At 39.1% G+C, this 23370-nt stretch overlaps 1 protein-coding gene across 7 annotated transcripts in view; it reads right to left on the bottom strand.

Annotated features, from left to right (window-relative positions):
- tex10 (testis expressed 10) overlaps positions 1 to 23370 on the bottom strand; it is a 97501-nt gene that overhangs the window by 51611 nt on the left and 22520 nt on the right. For 5 of the 7 annotated variants that reach the window (XM_048616503.1, XM_048616483.1, XM_048616477.1 and 2 more), the window contains 6 exons: positions 21079 to 21794; positions 16217 to 16451; positions 15589 to 15701; positions 9368 to 9609; positions 8560 to 8698; positions 5296 to 5465 (listed from right to left, as the gene is read on the bottom strand). In XM_048616503.1, the coding sequence (XP_048472460.1) occupies positions 5296 to 5465; positions 8560 to 8698; positions 9368 to 9609; positions 15589 to 15701; positions 16217 to 16451; positions 21079 to 21794 (1615 nt within the window). The remainder of the gene's footprint in view (positions 1 to 5295; positions 5466 to 8559; positions 8699 to 9367; positions 9610 to 15588; positions 15702 to 16216; positions 16452 to 21078; positions 21795 to 23370) is intronic. The other 2 variants (XM_048616507.1, XM_048616502.1) reach the window with 1 other exon arrangement.

The following is a 23370-nucleotide window of genomic DNA, read 5'->3' on the forward strand; positions in this document are numbered from 1 at the left end:
ATTTTTAGAAAGCAATATTTTCCTCAGCATCCAACAAGATTAAATAAGGAAATGACTGAAGTTTATAAAGACGTTAAAGTTGAAAATTGAGATAAAACAATACTGCATTTCACAGTAAATTAACACCAATGCACAAACCTAAGACACCAATTTATAAGAGGGTTTTTTTGAAAGTATGACCATTGTTTCATTCTTAGTCTGACTTCAACAAGGTATAAGTGCTAATTCAGAAATTTGGCGCAAAGGGGACAGGAAGTGCTGCTTTGTGATATCCAGCTTCCAGAAGCTGATAATGTTTAAGGCTTTAATCATGTAGGTGCATTTAGAATCTTTAGAACACCGAGAATCCCCACAGTGTGGAAACTGGCCATTCGGCCCAACAAGTCCACATCGACTGTCCGAAAAGCATCCCACCCAGACTCAACCCCCCCCAACCCCATCCCTGTAATCCTGCATCTCCCATGGCTGATCCACCTAACCTGCACATCTTTGGACTGTAGGAGGAAACCTGAACACCCGGAAGAAACCCACACAGACACAGGGAGAATGTGCTAACTCCATACAGACAGTCACCCGATGCTGTAATTGTGACTGCTTACTGAATTAGAATATGAATTCAGGCATGGGCAGTAGTTTAAACCAGTACCCGGAAATAAAACCTCCAATAAAGTTCTAGCTCAACTATTTGAAGTACTGCAGACAACAGTGGAATTATATTTCTAAACTTGAGACTAAAATCAAATTCAAAGAGGTAGATAATGTGTTGCAGCTCTAGCATGTGGGAGCTCATGGATGCCAGTGTGATACACAATAATCACATCCGCATTAAGCATGTGCAGCTTGAGGATCTTCAGTTCTGCATCAATTAGCTAAAGGATGAGCTTCAGACACTTGAATGCCCAGAGGTTATACTGACACTTTGAAGCCCTCAGGCTAGATACTTCAGACTTGGTCTGTGGTAAAGTACAGGAAAGTACAACTATGTGAGAGGATTTTTTTAAAATGAGATGTGGATGTCATTGTCAAGATCAGTATTTGCTGCCCATCCCTAATTGTTCTTAAACTGCTTGGCTTTTAAGGGGTTAGTTAACAGTCAACCAAATTACTGTGGAGCTTATATCATAGGTAAGCTAAACCGGCTAAGTATGACAGATGGCCTTCCCCAAGAGAAGGACATTAATGAACCAGATGAGTTTTTACAATAATGAATGATAATTTCATGGCATCCTTATGGAGAGTCATTCTACATTCCAGAATTATCAACCGAATTCAAATTCTACCAGCTGCCATGGCGGAATTTGAACTGGTGTCCCCAGGCTATTAGCATGAGCCTGTAGATCACAGGTTCAGTGATATTACCACTGTGGTACCAGCTATCGAAAGCAGGAAAGCCAGAAGGAAACAGTGGAAGAACATCCATCCCAGCAATTGTCAGGAGACAAGTTGCTTACCACTGGATTCCAAGCCTCTGACCTGCTCTTGTACTACTGTATTTATATGGCTAGTCCAGTTATGCTTTTGGTCAACAGTAACCCCAGGATGTTGGTATGGGGCATTCAGTGATGGTAATGCCACTGAATGGCAAGAGACAATGATTAGTTTCTCTCTCGTTGGAAATGGTCATTGCCATGTTACTTGCCACTTTTCAAAGTCAAGCCTGGGATATTTCCAGGTCTTGCTGCATTCGGACATGAACTGCGTCACTATCTGAGGAGTTCTACGTTGTGCAATCTGCAAACATCCCCACTTCTGACCTTATGACAAAGGGAAGGTCATAGATAAAGCAGCTGAAGATGTTTGGGCCTCGGACACTGTCCTGAGGAACCCCTGCAGATATGTCCTGGAGCTGAGATGACTCACTTCCACCAACCATAAACATCTTCCTACATGCTAGGTATGAATCTAAACTGTGTAAAGATTCTCCATTGATTCCAGTTTTGCTAGGGCTCCTTGATGCCACACTTGGGTCGAATGCAGCCTTGATATAGAGGGCTGTCACTTTCACCTCTTTTTCACCTCTTTCAGCTCTTTTTCCCTATGTTTGAACCAAGGCAGTAATGAGAGCTAGGTGGTCCTGGCAGAACTTAAACTGGATATCAGTAAGAAGGTGCCTTGCTTGATAACACAATTGATAGCTTTACTCATGATCGAGAATAGATGGATGGGGCAATAATCAGTCAGATTGGATTTGTCCTGCTTTTCACGTACAGAACATAGCTGGACAATTTTCCACTTCGTTGGTTAAATGTCAATGTTTTGGCTGCACTAGAACAGCTTTGCCAGGGGTGTTGCAAGTTCTACTACTACTGGAATGCTGTCAGGGCCCATAGCATTTGCAGTATCCAGCATCTCCAACACTTTATTGACATCATGCGGAATGAACTGGCTGAAGATTGACAACTGTGATCCTGGGGACCTCTGGAGGTAGTTAGAAGGATCATTCACTCAGTGCTTCTGGATTAAGTTTGTTCTGAATGCTTCAGCCTTAACCTTATCAATGATGCGCTAGGGGATGGGATATTCGTTGAGCCACCTGCTCCTCTCCAGTAAGTTATTTGATCATCCACTACCATTCTTTACTGAATGCAACAAGACTACAGACTTTCGATCCATCTGTTGGTTGTGGAATCACTTGGATCTCTCCATCATTTGTTGCTCAGCATTCAAATAGTTCCTGATTAGAAGTTTAATCAAGTTAACACCCCATTTTTAGGTGCTTGCTGCTGCTCATGGCATGCCCTCTTTCATGCTGCATTGAACCAGGTTGATTCCCTTGAAGGTAATGGTAGGGTGGGAGATACGCTAGGCCATGACGTCGTTGACTATGTTGGAGTACATTGATACTGCAGCTGATGGCCCACAGCATGAATACCCAGTCCTGAGTTGCTAAGTCTGTTCGAAGTCTGTCCCATTTAGGGTAGTGATAGTGCCACGCAACATGATGCAACGTATCCTCAATTTGAAGGGCAGGTCTTCATCTCCAGAAGGACTGTGCAGTGGTCACCCTACTGATACCATGATGGACAATTCATCTGCGATAGAGAGACTGGTGAAGATGAGGTCAGCTAGATTATTCCTTCTTGTTGGTCCCTTCACCACATGCTACAGACACAGTCTGGCAGCAACATCCTTTAAGACTTGATCAGCTCGATCAGTAACATTGCTACCTAGCCGCTCTTGGTGATGGACATTGAAATCCCCCACCCAGAATACATTCTGCGCCCTTTCCACCTGCCAAACGATATTCAACATGGGGCACTGATTCATCAGTTAAGGAAGGACAGTATGCAGTAATCAGCAGGAGGTTTCCTTGACAGTGTTTGACCTAGTGTCATGAGACTTCATGGTGTCCAGAGATGATGTTAAGGATTCCCAGGAAACTCTCTCCCAACTGTATGCCACCGTGCCACCACCTCTGCTGGGTATGTCCTGCCGGTGGGAAAAGACATATCCAGGGACGGTGATGATAATGCCTGGGTCAAAGGTCTGCGATGTATGTCGGCTGTGAGTATGACCATGCCAGGTTGTTGCTTAACTAGTCTGAGAGACAAGAAGCTTGGCACCATCCAGGACAAAGTAGTTCATTTGATTGGTACCACATCCACAAACAAAAGATGCACTGTTGAAATTCACTAAGGCTCCTTAGGCAGCACTGTCCAAGTCCACAACCACCATCATCAAGAACAACAGCAGCACATACATGGTGACCACCACCACTGGCAAGGTCCCCTCCAAGTCATTCACTATCCAAACTCGGAGATATATATAAAATCGCTGGTCCTCCAGTTGGATTTGCTAGATCAAAATCCTGGAATTCTGTCCTTAACGGCATTGTGGGTTTACCTGCACCAAACAGACTGCAGCAGTTCAAGAAGGCAGTTCACCATCACCTTCTCAAAGGCAATTAGGGATGAGCAACAAACACTGGCTCCATACACAACCTGTGAGTGAGCAAAATAAAAAAGTAAAAAGCTCTCCCAATTTTGGGACTAACCCGCAGAAATTAGCTAGGTGCACTTTGCAGGGTTGACAGGTGGATGCCAGGTAGTCCTTCCAGTTTAATTTCTTTTTTAAGACTTTCTAGTGATTGTCACAACTAAGTGACTCTCTAGGCCAATTCAGAGGTAGTTAAGAGTCAGAGTCAATCACACTGCTGAGGGTCTTGAGTCACATGCAGGCAAAACAAAAGATGGGCAGGCAGGAACAGCAAGTAATCAGCAAGATAAATAGAACACTGGTCTTCATTGCAAGGGGATAGAGTCCAAAAAGTAAGGAATTTTTTGCTGCACTGCACAGGATATTGGTGAGACTGCATCTAGAGCACTGTGCACAATTTTGGTCTCCTTACTCAACAAAGGATAGGTGTACATTGGAAGCTGTTCACAGAGGATTCACTGAGAAAATGTGCCTTTAAGATGGATTTGTCGGTCCTGTTTTTCTTGGGGGGGGTAGTGGTGGTGGTGGCCGGGAGGGGTGTTTGTAAACCTGGTACCGAGGTTTCTGCTCCATGGAAAACAGAGTACATAGTTTGGGGTTTATTTTTTAAATTAAACAAAGAAGCATAAGTGCAAGGGTCACCGGACCCGAAACGTTAACTCTTTTTTTTCCTTCACAGATGCTGCCAGACCTGCTGAGCTTTTCCAGCAACTTTGTTTTTGTTCCTGATTTACAGCATCCGCAGTTCTTTTGGGTTTTTTTTTTAAGAATAAAGTGTGTTTTGCTTAAAGCCTAGTAGTTTGACCAATCAAACCACATCTGGAACGCATTTCCTTACACTTGCCTTTAAATAAGATAAAAGTTAGGGTCTAGCCTATTGCCTTGATATATTTTGAGGGGGTTTGGTCTGGTTCATAACAAGATTTGGCAGGTTCGGACTATACTCACTGGGAATTAGAAGAATGAGTGGTGATCCTACCAAATTATACAGGATTCTGAGGGGCCTTGACAGTGGAGATGCTGGAAGGAGATCTCTAATGAGAACATCTGAACTAAAGGCAGACTTGGCAATTTAAGACAGAGATGAGGAGGAACTTCTGCTTTCACTGTCATTAATCTTTGGAATTCTCTTCCACAGACAGCGAGAGAGGTTGGTCATTGAATACGTTCAAGCTGGAGTTAGACAGATTTTTAATCAGCAAGTGGGTCCAGGTTTCTCAGGGACAGGCAGAAAAGTAGAATTGACATTCCAATTAGATCAGCCATGATCTTGCCAAATGATGGAGTTGGCCCAACGGGCGTATAACAAATCCTCTTTATGAACTAATAAATAAATTAAGTGTCTAAAAGCAGCCTTACCATATAACCTGTAGACATTACTCTGAAGGCTCTGAAGAAGCTCTTTGTTTGAACGGGCAGCTGCTGCATGTACCACATCAATCAGTTGTGCTGACAGAAGTGGATTCCTTGAACCAAGTTGAGCCAACTGTAATGGCAGCCCAGCTAACCAACGTGACAGCACCTTGCTTCTGTCCAAGAGAAGAAGCACATCAGCAATCAACAGGAAACAAACCATCCATTAATGAACATCAGTTATGGGTGTTGTCAACAACCTGCCCGAAATGTTTTGTGGTTCAGAAGGTTTACAAAATATTAGGCATTACAAAAGTTTCCATCCAAAATACTAGCATTCAACATTGAGGCAGCTTTCAGACCAGCCACTTTTTACTAGAAATGGAAAATTCATTAAACTCTGTCGTTAAAGCATGCAATTCTACTCATAGCATTACAAAATAAAGAACACGCAGCAAACTTTGTTTTAACTAGCACCTTGTCAACTGGCACTCTCAAACTGGCAAAAACTGTATACCTCAAATACTGCAATCTACCATGATGTCTGAGTACTCTTTATTTACTCAAAATCTTCCTTTATTTTAATCATAAGCCATTGCCCATCTTTTTACAAGTTTACATTCTCTTGGTAGCCTGAGTGTGCTTCTTCTTTACCACAACTGTTTTCTGGCTCTTCAGAGCGAAGTGCAGCAGACAAAGGTCATTTCGGTACTTGTTCTTGCAGATGTGTCACAAACTGTTTAGGGTAGCGTGGCCATTTCTTGTTGATAGTAATCTTTTTATAGAACGTTGCTGGCTTGCACTGACCTGCTCGCTTTTTGAGGACGGCCACCACTCCTTTCCTATCAGCTGCTGGCTCCACACCTACAGTTCAGCAGTGAATAAATCCATTGCAACGGAAAGAGTTTCTGAATTTCAGACTGTTGGACTCAGTGCTACAGACCTGCTGTTTCCTTTTAAACAGTAAATTGAAGCAGTTCCGGATGATCTGGATTGAAGGCAAGCCAACATTTCCCCAACTTCTCTCGCTGCTGCCATAAATGAAGTATAACAGTGACATGTATACCCCCTGCATTATGTTTCCACTACTCACTGCATGTTTTTACATTGAATTTAAGCACTGTGTTGATGTTTTTAACATAGATTTTTTGAGGGACATTGATGTCTCAAAGATTCGCTTGGTCAGGTTTTACTGCGGTTATGCACAGGTTTTGATAATGCAGAATATGTGATCAACCAGCACATTCCTGGTCCCTTAGGTGCCGGTTAATAAAAAGTTTGTTGTAGTTCGATTTTTAAAAAATTTCCAGTGCTACTCTGCCTTTCCAACTAACTTGTATAAACAAACAAAATACAAACGGTGCAAGTGGAGCCTGGGATCCTAGACATCACGTATGCATCGATGATTATTGGTTTTCCAGAAAATGTCTAAGCACTAGCCAACACAGAGTAGAAGCAGAGCTCTAGATTCTAAAAATGAAACGATCACACATATCGTCAAATTCGAGCCTATAAAGTTATATTTACATTTAATGTTACTGACGCTACAGCATAATGCTACCTGTTTAATAAATATCAAAGTAACTAAGCAATTATACAATTAAAGCTTTATGTCACTTTATCTATTACCAAAAGTGGCTACAATTGTCAGGTAATTAACGGAGGAGGCTCAACCTTGGTATAACTTAGCAGATAAGTGCAAAAAAAAAGGCTGAAGTGTCAATAACGGCATTTAGCCTAAAGTACAAAATGCTAATAGTACTTCTTCCTGAATTCTTTGTTATCATAGATGCTACTGTCCACAATGGAGGTCTCAAGTGATTTTAAGAAATAGCTCAGTAAAATGGGAAGTTCAAAGGCCAAACACAATGATGGATTCTGGCAACAATACCAGATGAAAACAACCAGCTGCAGTTGAGCCAAGATATTCGATCAAAGCCATGAATAATTTAACGAAATGCAAGGGCAAACTAAACTAGCCAATTACCACTATACCAGCCTACTCCCATTCATTTGTTATGTGCTGAAAGTGTTCTACAATGCCATGAATCAACACTCACTAACTGGCACAAAGCTCAATTTCACCAAACTAATTTCCCTAAAAACAACTCTATTCATAATTCCACTGATAACTAAGCAGAACATATAAACAGGTCTTGAACAAAATCTACTTAGGTTGAGAAATAATAGATAAATGGTAGATAACTTTTGAACCAGGCAAGTTTTAGGTAAATACAGCTGCCTAGTATTTGGCTTTCAATGCATCATTTTCTCATTTCTTAACATTAATAAATGTCTGATAGCAGAAAATAGAGACCATTTGTATTCTTTTTAAAAGGGAAAAGGGACAAAAGACAAACTGAGTTTTATCAAAGTTTTAGTCAGTGTGTTGCCTTTACCTCTTCACTATTCCAATCCAGACAGGCACTCTTTAAAAATTGTTAAATTTCAAAGTGAAGCTTTTTAATTTTTCTATCTTTTCTTCAAATCATTTGAAAAGCTACTGCAAGAGATGAATGATAAAAGCTAAAATTGCACATGCTCAACTGTACAGCTGGTATTCAGCTCTGGGCAAAAATGGCAGAATCAAGCGCATGCATTAGGAAGAAGTTAAGAATTCAAGTAAAAATTTTGATAAGACATTAAAGACAATTCAATAAATACATTTTACCATATTATTACAATTTACGTAATCTATTGAATTTATTTTGTTGAAGCACATATTATGATGTAGAAATTTTAAGTTACTGAGAAAAAAGTGCAAACAGGATTTTTAGGAAGGTGTAAACTGATTTCTCAGAACTCTATGATGTAATTGGCAAGAGGCGACATTTCCAGCAATGAAATTCTCATTAGCATTCCACATGCTGACTGAAATGTGGGCGAATTATTTGCTGGAATTTCAATTTGTTGCAGAACCCACAAATAAAAAGTATTTGCTACCACTAGATGACTTTGTATGCCTATATGCCTTGAAGCAACATATGGTTAAAGTGGAGAATAACTGAACCAGAATGTAATAGCAGTCTCATTATAAAGTCATGCATTTTATTCTTATTTTCACATTTCAAATTACAAATAGTTATGTCTACATTTGTAATTAAAAACACCCAAATAAATTTACATTCTGCAATTACATTCTCATGCCAGTGATACTGCAAAGCTAGAAGCAAGAACTCTGTTGGATATAATATGTCTGTTCAGAGAAATCAAGTTACAAATTGGAAGAATTGAGAGGTGGAAACTTCCTCCTTGATGAGAACACATTACCTAGCAAACTGAAGATTGGATGTTTTCTCCCTCAAATAAAGACCACTAAAGAAATTAAGCAGCATTGTGCGAACTGCAAGTGAAAGACCCTGCTGCTGGTACTGTGCATAAACTGCCCTCAGCAGTTCTTCTGTGGAACCTAAAAGCAAATATAAAGAATATGAATGAAAAAATAAGGAAGTTCTTCAAAGTCAAAATTTAACAATTACTATGTTCACTTATTTCAGAGAAGTTGAAAATGAGCTCAGAAACTGGTCTTGGTGATACTGAGCCATGGAGCCAAAGGAAAAATACCATTCAGCCTCAATGATCCAGTGAACTTCTGATTTGAATGTGTAACTATATGGATGCGAGAACTGTATGAAGCTCTAACGCAAAGCTGCTTATCCTGTCAAAAATCTAGGTTTGCATATGGGACAGGCTAGTCAGAGACAAGGCAACCCAAGGGCTCTCAATGTACATCCAAGAAGCATAAAAATTGGATAATACAACATTTCTCCTTTGTTACTATTTCTTATTTAAAAATGCTTCTAATAAATTCATGCAGAAAAATCTCAATTTATTTATTGTCCTATAACTTCAAGTATCAAACTTGCAACGAATACAAACAAAATGTCAGTACTTTTAATACTGCAATAAAAAGCAAACAAAAATTTAAAGCATTTTCAGAAACAAAATTTAGTTTACAGAATATGTATCCATGCCAAAATGTCACAGGTACCTGATTCACAAGCATTATCTTACCACACAAGAATTTTCCAACTCTATTAACTTTAAAACTGCCATCTTGTTCACTATTTTATCTCACCTCTGTTGCACTGTACAAGTACAAGTCTCCACACTAACATCAGCATCCCATTCAGTTGCTGAGAGGTCAACTTCCTGCCATCTGACAAGCTCTCTGTGACAAATTTTCGAACTTGCTCTAACCAGTCAGTATCCAGATGGACAGTTAAAACACTGGTGAATGACACCATGACCTGACATAAAGCAAGATTCAATGCAAGAGGATGGTCTGCATTGTTCGTGAAAGTTGCTGTTTGCTTGTCCCTGAAAATAAATGAAGAAAATATATGATTGTCTTCTAGTATACACTTTGTGTAGGATTAGATAAAAAGAAAATCTCTTTAATTTACTTGTGCATCTTTGAACTGTCAAATTAGATGTTTTAGAGAAAGAGTATTCAGATTAAGGTCATAATGCTTAAATTAAATCAGAAAAGGGTGATCTTAAAAACAATACTTTAGAAAATGAGTTAACAAGGTGTAGAGCTGGATGAACATTGCAGGCCAAGCAGCATCAGAGGAGCAGGAAGGCTGACGTTTCAGGCCTAGACCCTTCTTCAGACCCTTCTTCACAGATCACACTTCATCCTATTGCATAGGTTTGCCAAGAATACTGTTTCAACTTTTCTGTAGTGTTTTAGCATAACAGAATACTTGTTAGCCGAGTTCAGAGGGCAGTTAAGAGTCACAATGTTGTGGGCCAGCAGCCTGACTGAGCAACGACAACTGATTTGCTTTCCCAAAGGATATTATGACGGGTTGTTACAACAATCCAGTAGTTTCATGGTCACCATCCAGCTATTTAAATTTAAATACCACCAACTTCTGTGGTGCTATTTGAACTGATGTCCCACAACTAATTGTGGTCATTTGATTAGTGACATTATCAATATGCAACTGTACAGGAAGCAAAACTTGAAGATTTGTAAAAATGAAAAGTTGCTACTTTAAATAGATATTTTCCTATCAAAAAGACCAACTTAGTTATCTTCTTCCAATTTTGTATAAAAAGTGTACGTTAAATTTACACTTAAATGCTTTGAAAGTACTACACTAAAACCAATGTGAACTAACATAATCTGAAACATCTGCTTGCCCTCGAGTGATACTGGAATACGAATACATTTAAATCACTTCAAAGTGGCAGTTGCAATTTATAAAATTAACTGGACTATATTATGCAGATTACTGACAATAACGCACACTTAAACGGCGCAGATTAGAATATTCCCCAGGTAATTTCTGTTTTGAAGATTAATTTCCTTTAAACTGCAACATTAGCTGTTTTAAGATATGTGGCTCTCCAATAAATTAATGCAAAGTCAGATTTTCTTACACTGAAATTAAGGTTGTAAGATTTTCAGTTATACAGTCATAGAATCATACAGCATGGAAACAGACCCTTTGGTCCAACCAGTCCATACCAACCATAATCCCAAACTAAACTAGTTCCATCTGCCTCTGCTTGGCTCATATCCCTCAAACACTTCTTATTCATGCACTTATCCAAATGTCTTTTGAACATTGTAACTGTACCCGCATCCACCACTTGCTCTGGAAATTCATTCCACACATGAATCACTGTTTAAAAAAAAACTGCCCCTCGTGTCTTTTTTAAACTCTTTCTCCTCTCACCTCTCACCTCAAAAATATACTTCCTAGTCTTGATACGTAGGGAAAAGACAGCTGCCATTCAACTTATTTATACCTCTCCTTATTTTATAAACCTCTATAAGTTCACCCCTTAACTTCCTATGCTCCAGTGAAAACTGTCCCAGCCTATCTAGTGTCTCCTTATAACTCAAATGTTCCATTCCTGGCAACATCCTGGTAAATCTCTTCTGAACCCTCTCCAGCTTTAATAACATCCATCCTATAACAAGGCAACCTGAACTGGACACAGTAGTCCAGAAGAGGCCTCACCAAAATCCCGTACAAGTTCAACATGACATCCCAAGTCCTATATTCAAAGGACGAGCAATGAAGGCAACCGTACTAAATGGCTTCTTAATCACCCTGTCTACATGTGACGCAAACCTCAAAGAATTATGTACCTGAACCCCTAAGTCTCTCTGTTCTACAACACCACCCAAGGCCCTACTTTTAACTGTATAAGTCCGGCCCTTCTTTGTTTTACCAAAATGTAACATCGTGCACTTATCCAAATTAAACTCCATTTGCCACTCTGCAGCCCAACTGATCAAGATCTCTTTGTAATCTTAGACAACCTTCTTCACTGTCTACTATACCACCAATTTTGGTGTCACCCACAAATTAACCATGCTTTCTATATTCTCATCTAAATCATTTATATAAATGACAAACAAAACTGGACCCAGTATCCATCCCTGTCAAACAACGCTGGTAACAGGCCTCCAGTCCAAAAAACAACACTCCTCCATCACTTTGTGTCCTGCCATTAAGCTAATTTTGTATCCAATTGGCAAGCTCACCTTGAATCCCACGTGATCTAACTTTACTAATTAATCTACTATGCAGAACCTTGTCAAAGGTTTTACTATTGCCCAAGTACACAATGTCTACCACTCAGCCCTCATGAATCTTTTTGGTTACTTCTTCAAAAAACTGAATTAAGTTTGAGAAACACGATTTCCCTCACACAAAACTATGCTGACTATCCCTAATCATTCCTTCCTTCTCCAAATGCATATAAATCCTATCTAACAGAATCACCTCCAACAAGTTTCCCAGCACCGAAGTCAGACTCACAGGTCTATAGTGGCCAGGCCTCTCCTTACTTCCCTTCTTAAACAAAGGCATAGCATTAGCCACTCTCCAGCCATCCAGCACCTCACTTGTAGTCATAGATGATAAATATTTCTGCAAGGGGCCCTACAATTTCCTCCCTAACTTTCGACAACATCCTAGATACACGAGATCAGGTCCTGGAGATTTTTCCACCTTTATATTTTCTAAGGCTTGAAGCACTTCTGCTTCTGTAATGTGAAGTGTTTTCAAAACATCAATATTTATTTCCCCGTGTTCTCTAGCCTCCATTTTTTTCTCCACAATATATTCATTTAAATATCTCTCCCATCTCCTGAGATTCAACACAAAGATGACCTCTTTGATCTTTAAGAGGTCCTACTGTCTCACTAGTTGCTCCATTGCTCTTCATATATTTGTAGAATCTCTCTGGATTAGCCTTAACCTTAACCTTATTTGTCATGGCTATCTCATATCCCTCTTTGCCTTCCTGAACTTCCTCTTAAGAACGCCCCTACACTCTTTTTACTGAACAACAGATTCGTTTGAATCCAGTTGTCTATATCTATGATTCTTTTTTATTCTTGACTAGAACCTCTATATCTTTATTCATCCATTGTTCTCTAATCCGACCATCTTTACCTTTCACTCTAACAGTAACATAATGACTCTGAACTCTCGTTATCACACTTCTGAAAGCCTCCCACTTATCAGACATCCCCTTATCTCCAAACAGTCTACTTCAGTCAATCTTTGGAAGTTCTTGTCTCATACCATTAAAATTTGCCTCACTCTCTAACTAAAAACTTTAATTTTTATGGAAGGCTTATCCTATTCCATAACTATATTAAAACAAATAGAATTATAATCACTAGACCTAAAGTGCTCCCCTACTATCACTTCAGTCACTTGTCCTGTCTTATTACCCAAGAGGTCGAGAATGCTGTAAATGGTGTGCATGACTTGTATTGAAATGGAGCAGGATATACCTGCCAATCAATTTTCTTCCAGTTATTCTCAACAATGCTGTAACACATGAAAACATAAGGTGCGCATTATTTTTTATTAATATAGTTATGTTAACAAAAATCAACACCAAGCATTAGTTTGGATAGGTATAGGAACGGTATTCAGAACAGTTGTTTTCAGACTGGAGGCATGTCTTAGTCCCCCAGGGGTCAGTTTTGAAGTCTTTGCCCTTTTAGATATGTGGACTTGGACACACAATATCTTGGTTATACAAAGCATAATGTTAAAGACTAGAGAGGACATGGAATTTGGATATGTAGTAAATAATCAGGCTAGAAAATGCAGGAAACACTCTGAGTCAAGAAGCAGCTATGGGGAAAATAAACATAACATTTCAGTTATGCTTCAATAAATGTTCATATGCTGAAAGGTCACAGGGCCAGAAACATTAATCACAAAAACAGAAGTTGCTGGAAAAGCTCAGCAGGTCTGGCAGCATCTGTGAAAAGAAATCACAGGACCCGAACTGTTAACTCTGATTTCTCTTCACAGATGCTGCCAGACCTGCTCAGCTTTTCCAGCAACTTCTGTTTTTGTTTCTGATCTACAGCATCTGCAGTTCTTTTGGTTTTTATTCAGAAACGTTAATTGTTTTCTTTCTTGTCACTGCCTGATCAGTTGAGTATTTCAAGCATGAACGGAGGTTTCCAGCATCTGCAGTATGTTGCCCTTTGAATAAGGGAATAGTAAATAGAGTTCAGGAGGGTACAGATTGTTGAAATTGGCAGACAAATGGTAGATAAAGTATAGCACCAAGACAGATGGAGGGGGTGCAGAGGTGATTCACAAGGATGACGCTTGGGATGGGACATTTTAGTTATGAAGAGAGGTTGGATCAGCTCAGGCTGTTCTTTGAAGAGGAGAAGGTTCGGGGGAACATTATAGGAGATGCATAAGATTAAGAGGGGCATCAACAGTGTGAATAGAGAGCAGTTGTTCCCCTTAGTTGAAGGGTCAATAGAAGGGGGCATAATTTTAAGGTGAAAGATAGGAGGTTTAGAGGAGATTTGACAATGGGTGATGGGGGTATCTGGAACGCAGTGCCTGGGAGGGTACTTGAAGTGGGTAACTCAACCTTTTAAAAAAGTACCTGGATGAGCACTTGAAATGTCAAAACATTTAGGCCTACTGCTGGAAGGTGAGACTAGTTTAGATTTACTGTACTTTTGATAGTACAGACTTGATGGGACGAAGCGTAACTTCTGTACTGTATGATTCTAAGTATGAAGTGATAATGTGGGTAGGAAGAATGAAGAGAGGTAACAGCAACTAAACACTACAATTTTAAAAGGGTATTTTTGTGGGGAGGGGTAGGGAAGCAGGAACACAGGCACACAGATCTGAATGTTTACACAAATCTCTGAACGTGACAAGACAGGTGGAGAAGGGTAATAAAAAAAATTTATTAATGGAAGCACGGAGTGAAAACAGTAACAAAATTATACTGATTATGTACAAAAATACTGGTTCAGTCTCAGCTGAAATATGACATCCAATCATGGATCATACATATTATTATGGATGTCAAGGCCTTGGAGCAAGTTTAGGAGGAACCTTACAAGAATAGCACCAGAAATTAGGAATTGCATTAATGTGGAGAGAACTGTTTTTTTAAGAACACAGAAGCTTAGGAAGGGACTTGACAGAGTCAAAATCTCAATAATTTCATAAGCAAATAAGGAGAAACCACTATTTGTTGCAAAATGGTCAGTAAACAGACAACATAGATTTAAAGTAATCTACCGGTAGGTGGTCAGTCAGCTCCATTGACTGGATTATCGACTTGCAAAGCAGACCAATGAGTGAGTTCAATTCCCGCACTTACCATGAAGGACTTGCTTTCTCAGCCCCTCCCCTCAGTTGAGGTGTGCTGATCCTTAAGTTAAATCACTACCAGTCATCCCTCTCTGAGGACAGCAGCCCTACGGTCTGGAAATCCAATGACAACTTTACTTGACTACAAAACGTGACAGGAGGCTTTTTTTTTAAATGAAACACTGCAATTTATGGTGATCTGGAATGTACAGCCAGAAAGGGTGGAATCAGAAGAATAAGATAAATACTTGGAAAGGAAAAAAACACAAAAAGGTCTAGGCCCGAAATGTCAGCCTTCCTGCTCCTCTGATGCTGCCTGGCCTGCTGTGTTCATCCAGCTCTACACCTTGTTATCTAAGAAAAATACCAGTCAGGTATGGGACTAATCAGATAGCTGCATCGAAGAGGCAGCATAGGTGCAACTGGCACATGGCCTCCCTTTGAGCTATGCCTTAAGACAGAGAGAACACTACCTGTTACAAAAGTTATGGGTGCGTCCATACACTGCAAAACTGAACTGCAACCACCAGATCATTAGCAACCTTAGTTGTGAAGATGTTTGACCCATTAGCTCAGATTTATATCCCACAAGCAGTAAATTGCAAACTATTTATTAACTATTTATAGCTTCAGTGCAATAACAAACGTTCAAATGGAGTTCATTATTACTTACTTCTTTGCTCCATCTTTCTTTTTATGTTCAGCTGTTTCCAACACAGAATAAGGAAAATTTTTTATGAACTGATCTTTAAAATCAGAGAGATAGTGATTCCGTAGCCAGGATTCCTGAAAAACATGGAAACGATCTACATATGTTTAACTACAACTGGATAAAATAACATTGTGCAAATAGTGATGCATTGATAGTATCACTGGACTAGGAGTACTGCAGCTCAGGTGAATGCAGGTGCAACATGAGTTCAAATCCCATGACAGTTCCTTGTGGAATTTAAATTTGATAAAATCTGGAACTGAAAGGTAGTAACATTGACAACGAAACTTTAATCATAAAAATCCACCTGGTTTGCTAATGTCTCTTAGGCAAGGAATTGATGAAGAGTCACAAGACTCAGACATTTTGTCGTTTTTCTTTCAACAGCCCTTCTGCGTTTCTCCAGCAATTTCTGTTTTTACTTCACACATGATAATTACATGCTCCCTGTTTACATGTGTAAATAGCAACAGTAAAACAATCTTTCTGTTTAAAAATTGAAGTGAATATATTTCAATTGCCCTGGCCCAACCACAAAGGAATCATTTTTTGCCATCTCATTTTTTAATCAGTGATTCATTTTTCTTACCAGTTTCTGACTTTCATCTTGGTGCTGCATTAGTTTCCACAATAGTTGGATGATGCTGAGAACCTGCAACTTAAGCATCATGGCTTCTGGTTCAAGTAGATTACTTGGTATAGCGCCTGTTAGCTGAGCAGGAGAGGCTTCCATCCAACACTCCAACAGAAGGGGTACGAGTATCTGAACAAACCCTTTCAGATTTTCCAGAGAGAATAAGCCTACCTCAGCATCAAGAGAAGGTCTAGAATTTAGAAATTGATAAAATAAATGAACTATTAACAGCAGAGATATTAATCCACAAAATATTCCTTTTCACACATACATCATTTAGGTTTTGCTGCTGCCAGTTACAAGTCCCTCTTCAAAAGCTGAAAATGTTCTTAAATGCTATTTCATCATCAGTTATCAAGTATAAGAAAAATATTATGAAGAAAACTTGAACAGCTGTACGTGATAGAAAAGTATGAATACTAGGAAGGAAAGAATAATTACAAAATGGTACACAAGGGTAATCAAACCAAGTAAAAAGGGAAGCATTGTTATAGGCATAGCATCCATAACAAAAAATATGGACCACCAACAGAAAGCCTAAGCTCGAGAAATGTCACCACTCACTACATTCCCTAGTCTGAAAAAGAGCTGTAATATAATTAAACTTCAGTGCTTAAAGAATATATGCCTGCTTCCCTTGTTAAATTAGTAGTTCCTAATTACAAACTCCAAGAAGCTGAAGTAAAGGAGGTGAAGTCACATTTTATTATCCAGTCTCAGAAAAAACTCCAGGGTAACAGCTCTAAAATAATCAAAATTAAGTTATTTTTTCTCCTTAAAATCTCCTAAAATCTTAAAATTTGAACTAAAAAGCAGAAATGATAATTAAATGATATAGTTCTCTTTTGCAGAAATGAAGGATAATTGGTGAGGCAAGAGAAGGAGATGAGATTTCCAAGGAAAAAAGGAACGCAAGATCAGATGCAACAATGTGATGGTGAGACATAAACCCCAAGTAAAATTGGAAAAGCTGAAAGTCAATAATGACTTTAGTGAGAAGATAATCTCATTTGGAAACACAGTCTTCTCCTATTGTCTAGGAATTCTAACAGATTTTCATTACAATAGCTAAAAACACCTCCTTTACATTTTGGATTATAAACATGATCACCAACTCGTATTTTGTAAGATTAAATACAAATATCTATTTATATAGGTAGATGACATTAAATACAAACATAAAGATTTAATTTTCTACTAGTTGCAATACAGTTTTTTGAGGTAGTCTTCACATCAGGATGAATAAATAACAAAAATGAGATTGTTCAGGAGGGCAAATCTGCACTTGCCAACTGTGCCACCATCTTCAAAATGAACTTTATTCAACACATACAGTGGTAGAAGTGTTTACCATCTACAAGACATACTGCTACAATACATCAAGACATCTACAAAAGAACCTTGCAAACTCATGGCCACTATCGCCTTGGAGAAAAAGAGCAACAGATGCACAGGAACACCACCGCCTCCGAGTTTGCCTCCAAGCCACTCACCATTTTGATTTAGGACTATGCCACCATTCCTCCACAGTTGCTTGGACAAAATCATGGAAACAGTTTCCTGACAGCGCTATGGGCAAACAGTGCTCCAAACACTGAAGGGGCTCAAGGGAGGTAGGTCACCACAATATTGGTGGTTAGGGATGGGCAATAAAATGCTGGCCTAGCCAGTTCTTGCCATATCCTGTGAACAAATAATTTTAAAAAAAGACTGTGCACCATGAAATTGTCTTTCCAACAATTTCTGGTCTATGAGTATCAAATACATAGCATTGTTACCAACTCCAGCTTTTAGATAAAGAACAGAAATGACAGCCAAAAAATTATTAACTGTTCAACTTAACGCTGATCACAAAGCTTAGAGGATAGCAAGATTTTCAGGGTCCATTACAATTCAAGGTTAGAAACTATCTTTTGGAAGCTAATTAACTACCTGCCAGAATTAAAAATAGAACTGAGGACTGGGAGGATTTTAAAATACAAAAAAAGGAGAACCAAGAAACTGATAAAAAAAAAAGGAGGACAGAATTTGAATGCAAACTAACAAAACACGCAAAAATGGACTGTAAAAGCTTCTGCATGCTCATAGAAAGGAAACATTTGGCTAAGTCAAATGTGGGTTGATGATCGGCAGAGTCAGAAGAATTTATACTGGGGAGTAAGGAAATGGCAGAGAAGCTAACTGGTTACTTTGTATCTGTCTCTGCTAAGGAATATACAAGAAATATTCAAGAAAAAGAAACCTAAGAGACATAGGAGAATGGGAAACGGAAGGATATTACTAATCAGTAAAAAGGTGATCTTGGAGAAAATAATGAAATCAATGCTCCAGGACATGAATTTGTGTCAGACAATGGCAAATTGCGAAATCTGAATTCAATAAAAAAAACTGCATTCACTGCCAAATGTTATAAAAACTCATCTGGTTCACTAATGCTTTAAGAGAGGAAGAGCTGTCCTTATCCAATCTGGCCTACAAGGGACTCTAGACGCATAGTAATATGGTTAACTCTTAAGTGCCTCTGAAATGGCCCTAGTCGGATGGCAGACGAAATGTAGTGAGGGTTATCGACTTTGGTAGAAAGAACAGATGTATCATCGATACTAAGTAACTGAAGGCTAATATATAGGTGCAGCAGGCAATTAGGACACTTAGTGGTATGGTTACCTTTATCTTAAAAAGATAGTACTGAGTACAACTTTGGTCCCTGTACCTTAGGGAAGATATTATTGCCATACAGGAAGTGCAATGAGTTCCTCAGACTTGTTTCCAAGGTAGCAGGACTGTCCTATGAAGACAGATTGGAAAAAACTGCACATATATTCTCTGGAATTTCAAAGAATGAGAGGTGACTTAATTGAAAACTATAAATACTGAAAGGGGTAAACAGGGTGGATACTCTAAGATGATTCCCATAGCAAACCAAGGGATACAACATCAAAATAACAGAGAAACCATTAGGACTGAGACAAGAAGAATTTTTTTAATTCAGAAGTGCTGTGAATCTTTGGAATTCTCTATCCCGGAGAGTGGTGAAAGTTCAATGATTGAGTTGTTCAGAGACTTACAAGATTTCCAAATATTGATGGCATGATGGGTTATTGAGATAGCATGGGATAAATGCATTGAAGTCATGATCATATTGGACGGCCTACTTCTGTTCTTACCTGTAATATGGATTTATGAAAGTGAAATTTTAAACAAGTTTATTAGGTCTTTGCAATGTAAATTACTATGTAATTTATGGCCAATTAAAGCATAAGGGCAACACTTCCTAAGCATTCCAGCTAAGCATTTAAAAATTGCAGGATATTAACAGTTTTACATTTCAGATATGCCAGATTTTGCCTCCTTTGTTGATTTCATTTCAGATAAACCTAACACATTTGATTCCACAACATTCATTCCTCCCTAAACAATAATTGAATAAAAAGGAATTGAAGAAATAAATCGTGGTGTTAAGCACATATGAAGTTCATCAGACTTGTAAAATCAACATTAAGTAGCTAAACTGGCAAAATTTATCAAAGCATCTCCAAAATGTGTAAATGCATTGTAAACACTGTGTCTTTTCATTTTAGAGACAACAAGGTGCAGGGCTGGATGAATACAGCAGGCCAAGCAGCATCATAGGAGCAGAGAGGCTGACGTTTCGGGCCTAGACCCTTCATCAGAAAAGCTTTACCCATCATTCACTATCCATGCTTACGCCAAGGCATTTCATTTAGGTATCAGCTGAATTTCAGTGTTTACTATGAATTCACACCTTAACAAAAGACACAAAGATCTGGAGAAAATTAGGAGTCAAAGTAGCAAAAATGCACAAGTATAATTTGAGGGCAATAACCTAATCTTAATCTTATAGATTAACTGATTGTCATGAAATCACACAGAAACTGTAATGACACAAAGATGTGGAATGTGTGCATGTGTCTGTGTGTTTTATTTTTAGAAAAAGCTATGAATTGGAGTATTTCATATTTGGAAGAGAGGAGTTAGATTAAATGGGTAGGGGCAATTGTAGCAGAGTTGACAGGGAGGTGTAAATAGGGGACAGTTAGAAGGCGTGCAGTGGAAACTTCCCCGAGAGTCCAACTGAAACATTTCTGCAAAGCATACTAGAAATAGCATTTTGTGGAGCCAGCTGGAGTCTCCATGCCCTTAGAAACATGACTTAAACTTAGGCAGTGCCTAATAGTTTCTCGCATACATTCTGGGATCCTGATTCAAGTACATTATTGAACGTTCTCCCCACTATCACCTTCCCGCCACCCACCCACACCACCACACCCCCATAAAAAAAAAAGACACATTCTCCTCCTGAACTGGACACCCATTCATTGTGCTATTCACCACTGTAAAACAGACAATGGGTGTACACTTGGCAGTTTGAGATATGAGCTCCACATTTTTAGGATTTAAGCCACCTCCACCCTCACCTCCTCGCACCGATCCTGGGATAGGCATTGGTAATAAAAGAGGTCATAGTCTCTGTTTATCATAATTTCTCTATCGAACACCTTAGCAAGATAAGCAGATTTAAGTTTACTGGTGAGGCAGAATTAAACTGTATAGATAGCATGCAGAAAAGTTAAATAAATAATTTGGCTGGCTTTGCAGAGGTTAGCACCTAAAAAGAATAAGTGGCAAAATCGGTACCTTTCTCAATAAATACCTTTTACCATATAAAGAACAAACATACATGAAAAGTCAACTAAAACACAGTGGATAATTAAAACAGCCTACTTTCTACTGTTTTAAGGTGCAGTCACTCAACCTTCCTTGGTGGGCAATGAGATCTACCAAATGATTCTCACCTTAGCCTGAATGGAATCATAGTAGTGGGTTGAGATCCAGAGTGTTCATACAACTGTATACGCTGCTGTCCAGTTATGTAATTCTCCCAGCTGACCTGCAATGTGGTCACATGCTCAGACCCAATCCTGTCATCAGTCTCAAATATGGCTTCATTCTCCACAGATTGGCTTGAACCTTCAACAATTGCCTGTAGGAATTTTCTTAACCTACTCAACACATTGAGCCGCCACTGTTGAGAAGTAATCCGCCGATTTGGGTTGACAGATAGCATCCAGGAAGATACTCTTCCTCCAGCTTTCAATTCCTTCGTTGATTTCTGATGAGAAATTAGCTCCAGAAAATTCTTCAAGAGGATGCTGCTATGGTCTGTGAGAAGTTCAGGGTAATGTTCCAACAAAATATCTAAAATCTTCAAGGCATCCTCTTGTATCCCTTCTACTATGTGAGTCATTGCACTGGAAAGATGTGCACAAACCAAAGGATAAAAAGGGGCCATCTGATCACCAGAGATTCGAGGAGCTAGAAAGTTTAAAAGTTGAATGGTTGCAGATCTTACGGTGGGGTCTTTGTCTGTGAACACAGCTGCTACATCACTGAGAATACTGGAGAGATGAGATGTGATTACTGATGGATGCTGGGACACAAGGTCTTTTAAACCAATCAGAGCACTCTGTTTGATGCCTGAACTATAATGGTGCAACTGTGTCAGTAGATCCTATTAAGAGGGAAAAGAAAAGCTAAATTAACATCTGTATACTTTAATGATGATGTGAACAAAACATTCTCACAAATGTTTCTAAATTTTCCAGAACATGAAGAAACAAATTTGTTGAGAAGTGATTCTATGAAATAAAGTAATGAAGTTGTAAATTCAGCCTTAGCCTCACCGAATGGTGGAACAGGATACAGGGATTAAATAATTTACTTCTTATGCGACAGATAAAGTCAGACTGCTCAAAACATCATTAACTTCTTGATGGAATTAAACTTCAGAGGCTGAACAGCAATGCAGTGGAGTAAAAAAGTTAAGTGATAATGGTGGAAGAGATAAAGGTTTCAGCAGCAGATGGGCTGAGACAGGGACGGAGTCAGGTGCAATTATGAAGATGGCCGTTCAGGGGTTGATGAAGCGAGGATAAATTCCCCTTTCAGGAAATCTAAAACAAGATGGTACAGTTAAAAATATAGGGTTTCCCACTGAAGATAGATTAGGAAGATTTCTCTCCCATTTGGGTTTAGAGTTGCACATTTCCACACCTTGAGTGGAATAAGTGTGTCCTAGTTCTAATTTTAAGATTGTGTCAGAGGAAAAACTTCCCTTTACCTAATCTGTAAAATTCCTTTTTGTCATTTAAAGGACAATGGTGATAAGATACATGGGAACACCCAAACCTCCAAGTTTCTCTCTAAGTCACACATCAACTTGACTTGCAGCTCTATCACGATTCCCTGACTATTACTGGGTCAAAAATCTAGATCTTCTTCCTCAACAGCACAGTGATGTATCTATATTACATGGACTGCAATGGCTCGAAAGGTGGCTCACTACTACCTTTTCAAAGGTAATTATGGACGGATAACAAACTCTGGCTTACCAACAAGATTCTTATTCTATGATTGCGTCTGCAAATTCCAATTTATGACTTCATTGCTTTGTCTAGGTTATTCACATATATGGTGAAAAGCAGAAGCCCTCTATTCAGATCCTTGGTAATATTAAGCACTATTCTCAAGTACTTTGCATCCTACCTCTCAATCAATTATCTATCCATGTTGCAATTACGACGCAACCAATTGCACTTGACTGCTCCACAAACTGTCTCAAGTCCTGTTGCTTGATTACTACTATCAAATCAGGGTATTAAATAAATGTAAGTGCAGAATGAGACTTTAATTACATCTGTATACCCTGGTCCAATTCCTCTGTCCTAATTTACTTTTCCTGAAGGCTGCACTAGATCATAGAATCATAGAATGTCTACAGTGTGGAAGCAGGCCATTCAGCCAATCTACTCCACATCTACCCTCCAAAGCGGATCCCACCCAGACCTATCCCTCTACCATATCCCTGTAACCCTGTTAATTTCTTACGGCTAATCCACCTAGCCTGCAAATCCCTGGACACAATGGGCAATTTAGCTCAGCGAAGCCACTTAACTTGAACAGCTTTAGACTGTAGGATAACCCATGCAGACACAGCGAGAATGTGCAAACTACACAGAGATAGTCAGTCACCGAGGGTGGAACTGAACCCAGGTCCTTGGCGCTGTGAGGCAGCAGTGCCAACCACA

Source organism: Rhincodon typus, chromosome 2 (genome assembly GCF_021869965.1).
Source record: "Rhincodon typus isolate 14 chromosome 2, sRhiTyp1.1, whole genome shotgun sequence".
Lineage (NCBI taxonomy): Eukaryota > Metazoa > Chordata > Chondrichthyes > Orectolobiformes > Rhincodontidae > Rhincodon > Rhincodon typus.